Source organism: Curcuma longa, chromosome 19 (genome assembly GCF_044706935.1).
Source record: "Curcuma longa cultivar G26 ecotype Majalengka, Jawa Barat chromosome 19, ITB_CL_G26_1.1, whole genome shotgun sequence".
Taxonomy (NCBI): Eukaryota; Viridiplantae; Streptophyta; class Magnoliopsida; order Zingiberales; family Zingiberaceae; genus Curcuma; species Curcuma longa.
Window position 1 is genome coordinate 1881994 of NC_133879.1, and position 3704 is coordinate 1885697.

The 3704-nt window shown below is 50.6% G+C and overlaps 1 protein-coding gene across 1 annotated transcript; it reads right to left on the reverse strand.

Annotated features, from left to right (window-relative positions):
• Nucleotides 1-2136: 2136 nt before the first annotated feature.
• Nucleotides 2137-3449, reverse strand: LOC141812397 (UPF0496 protein 3-like). Its single transcript, XM_074700410.1, has 2 exons — nt 3324-3449; nt 2137-3239 (listed from the first exon to the last, which is right to left on the reverse strand). The coding sequence occupies exons 1-2, from the start codon at nt 3373-3375 to the stop codon at nt 2158-2160; spliced, it is 1134 nt and encodes a 377-aa protein (XP_074556511.1). The 5' UTR covers nt 3376-3449; the 3' UTR covers nt 2137-2157.
• Between the last annotated feature and the right edge of the window lie 255 nt (nt 3450-3704).

Below are 3704 nucleotides of genomic sequence, written 5' to 3' on the forward strand. Positions count from 1 at the left end.
CTTCCTTTCTGGCCTGCGAAGTTTGTTTCCCCATCACCGTCGGCCCTCCTGCACGTCGCCCGTCGCTCAAACCCTAGCAGCCGTCACGAGCGACGACGCCATCCTCTCTCCATCGCAGCCGGCATCGACCCTCCTTTGCCAACTCCGGCTCCGCGCTCGGCGTCGCATCTCCATCACGACCGCAGGCGGCTCGGCCCTCCGGTGATCCTCTCTGCATCGCACGAGGGAGGAAAGCGTATTCAGTCTACTACTGAGGGTCGAGATCTTGCGTCGACTGGTGGCTTAATGAAGGTCTTCTACTCACTGACATCATTAGGGTTTAGGGTTTACTTGTTGCTTGTTGGACTATGAGGAAGATACAGTGGACTACTTGTTGAAGACCAAAAATCTCCATGATATATACTGAAGACGAAGATTTTCTGACATCTATATCGTCTACCAAGGTTCAATATTACTATCTCATAATACATTCTAGTTTTATGCATCTATAATTAGTCATTTGTCATTGATTATCCTTGGTAGTGAAATTTGTGGAAATATTAGACTAGTGTATACCAACAAAACATTTACTTGCTTCATTTGTCTTATGAAATGATTTGTTCTCATAGGGTTCACATTCAATTCGGGCATATATGTCTAGAAAAAAGAAGTCCAAGGATCTAGATGAAGAGCTTACTCGTTATTTGACTTCACCAGAAACAAGTGGCTCTGCTTTACTGTGCTATGAAGGATCACCAAGTTCTACTATGAATTTGATCAGCAAATAATCCACCTCCCAAAATGTTAATTTCTATTCAGAATTAACTGTTTTATTTGTAGAAGAGGAGTTCTACCATCGTCATTTAGAAAGTTCATCCTGTGAGCTTCCTAGAATATTTGGCATGACTGCATCACTTGTGTATTCCAATGGTAGGCCAAGCTGGTTGACCTGGAGCAGCTAGGATTCTAACATTAACATCTATGATTGATTGTTATGTTATCTGTAGGTTCAAATTCACATGATGTTTATAGATGTCAGATTCAGGAACTTGAGAATCTTATGAATTCCAAGGTAGGTAATAAGAATTCTTCTTACAAATACAATCAGAAAACTATATATAACAAGATTATACAATTTCAGATCACTCATCTTTTGTATAAGCCTTAAAATGTGCTTTTCTTATACGTTCCAATGATGTCATTGCAAGTGATGTATGTTTCCAAGCTATGAAATGAAATGGTCTTATAGTCTTGGATGAGATCCATAGCTAACCGTTGGTCCATGTCTCATGCTGACAAACATCATCAAAATTGGAAAACATGAAAAACAGCATAGATACGAACTAGGTGAACAGTATTACTAAAGGCCAACCATGAACTAGATCCTAAATATTAAATGTGATTACCTGAGTCATTTGCCAAAAAAAAATACCGTAGCCTTGGAAACCACTCTTCGCCGCCGATGAAGGGGATGAAGAAGGCAGGCAACGACGGCGTGGCGGGCTCGGCGAGGGGCTGGAGCCGGCTGCTCGCAGAGGGACGGCGACGAGTAGGGGCGGAGTGGACCAAGGGCGAGCAGGGCGCAGGGGGCAGGGCGCAAAGCGACGACGGCCGCGTATTAGGGGGACGACGCCGGATCGACGGGGGAGAGGAGTGGGAACAAGCCTCGCGATTTCGGGAAGTCCGGGTCGGTGCGTGACGGGGAGCAAAGCGACGGGCGAGAGGAGCGACTGCGGCCGCGATGGCTTCGGGAGGGGGCCGGAGTGCGCCCGCGATGGCTCCGATCGCGATTTTGGGAAGTCCGGCCGCGTACCGTCGAACAAAAACGCAGATCGCTCGCCGCCGGTGTGGAGGCGATTTGGGGACTCGGAAGCTCGTGGAGAGGACGGCGGGGCAGAGGAAAGCTCGGGTTGAGGCGGGGAGAAAAGGGAAAGTCGAAATTTTGGCCTCGAGCGGGAATCCGATCTTCTTCTCCACGGTGGAAGTCGCGAATGAGAAATCACAGCCACATCAGCGCATCGCGCACGGAGTCGCACAGCACATGCGCGTAGTATATCATATATATATATATATATATATATATATATATATATATATATATATATATATATATATATATATATATATATATATAAGCAATAATACAAGCTTTTACTAGATTTTTCATAACTAAATCCGTTAATTAGCAAACAAAATTTCTTTCATAACTAATTTCCTGGCCTTGTTGATGGTCATGAAGCAGAGATACAAGTGCTCTTCCAGCTCATCCAGCTGTCGGCTAAAGCTCCCCACGCTCCTCCCCACCTGCTGCACCACCTCCTGCGTCATCCGCCAACCTCCGCCGCCTTCCTCCTCGTCGCCGCCACCCCACTCGCACAGCCGTAGCAGCCTCTTCGCGTGCTCTGCCTCGTCGCGCAACCGCGCCACCAACCGGCTTATCGTGTCCAAATCCCGGTTCAGTATGTACGCCCCCCGAGCCGCCGCGTCCAACTGCGCAATCCCACGGTCCAGCCGCCGAACTGGCCTGCCACGACGGCCCGGTCCGGCCGATACCAGCGCTGGCAGCGCCGCCGCGGCCACGACGGCGTGGATAGGCACGCAGGCGCCGACGATCGACGCCGACGCTAGGAACACGACCACGCAAACTGACGCCGCCGCGCGCTTGATCCGGCGGAGATGCTGCCGCTTCGCTCGCGCCTTCTTCCGGCCGGACTCGAGCCGGTCGAGCAGGCTGGCGGACCCCTCCCGAACCGACCTGAACTTGCTCTGAGACACGGCAAAAGGATCGAAGCGAGCGTCGCCGGATTTGCTCACGTAATCACCGACGTCTCGGAGGGCGTCGCGCGAAGGGCGGCTCCCGGAGAGGATGGAGTGAACCGCGGCCTTGAGCGGACGGAAGAGTCGGCGCGTTTGGTCGATTTCCTGCAAGAGGAGGCCGAAGAGAAGCGTGGCGTCGGCTGTCCCCGCGTAGTAATCGGCGAGGAGGGCGCGCGTCTCCTGGCGGGAGCCCGGCTTGAGGTGGCCGAGGATTTTGGAGACGGTAGTCTGGTCGGGGCTGAGGAGGTGCTCAGCCAGGAAGCCACCGACGCTCTTTCCTCTCGTCGCCGACGGCGGCTTCAGGGCGGCGCCGTGTTCCAACTCGTGGTCCAACACCTGCGCCCAGAACTCGTGGTACGACTCTGTGCGGAAGGCGCTCGCATACTCCTCGGTGAGGTCGAAGCTCGAAGCCGTGATCGGTGCAACAACTTCACATCTTCTTCCTGTAATTTGCATGAAATTAATGCACGTTAATTAATTATGTGAAATTCGTATAAATATTGCGCAAGTGTTGTATGCAATATTACCTCTTCGAACTTGATTTTTGCGTTCTCGAAATAAGCTGAAATCTATGCGCATATCTTCTTAATTAATTCCCAGAAAAGATTGGCAAAGAAAGCCTACAAATTTTTGTTGGGATTGAAATTAAAGTGGAAGAGAAGAATCGAAGTTTGGATTTAGCTGGCACGAATATTATGCTTATAAACGCAATAAACTTGGAGGAGAGGCGAAGTTGATGATTGGCGGAAACTTGGAAGGAAGCACAACGAGAGTACTGGCCAGCACTCAAGGGGAAGAGGGGATGTGGGACGGCGTGGTGGCGTTGATATCAACCGTGGGATCAGGAATGGACGGGGAGATTGTGGTGATGAGATTTGGGTGGGCCCTTGCGGATCTATCTCGCGTTT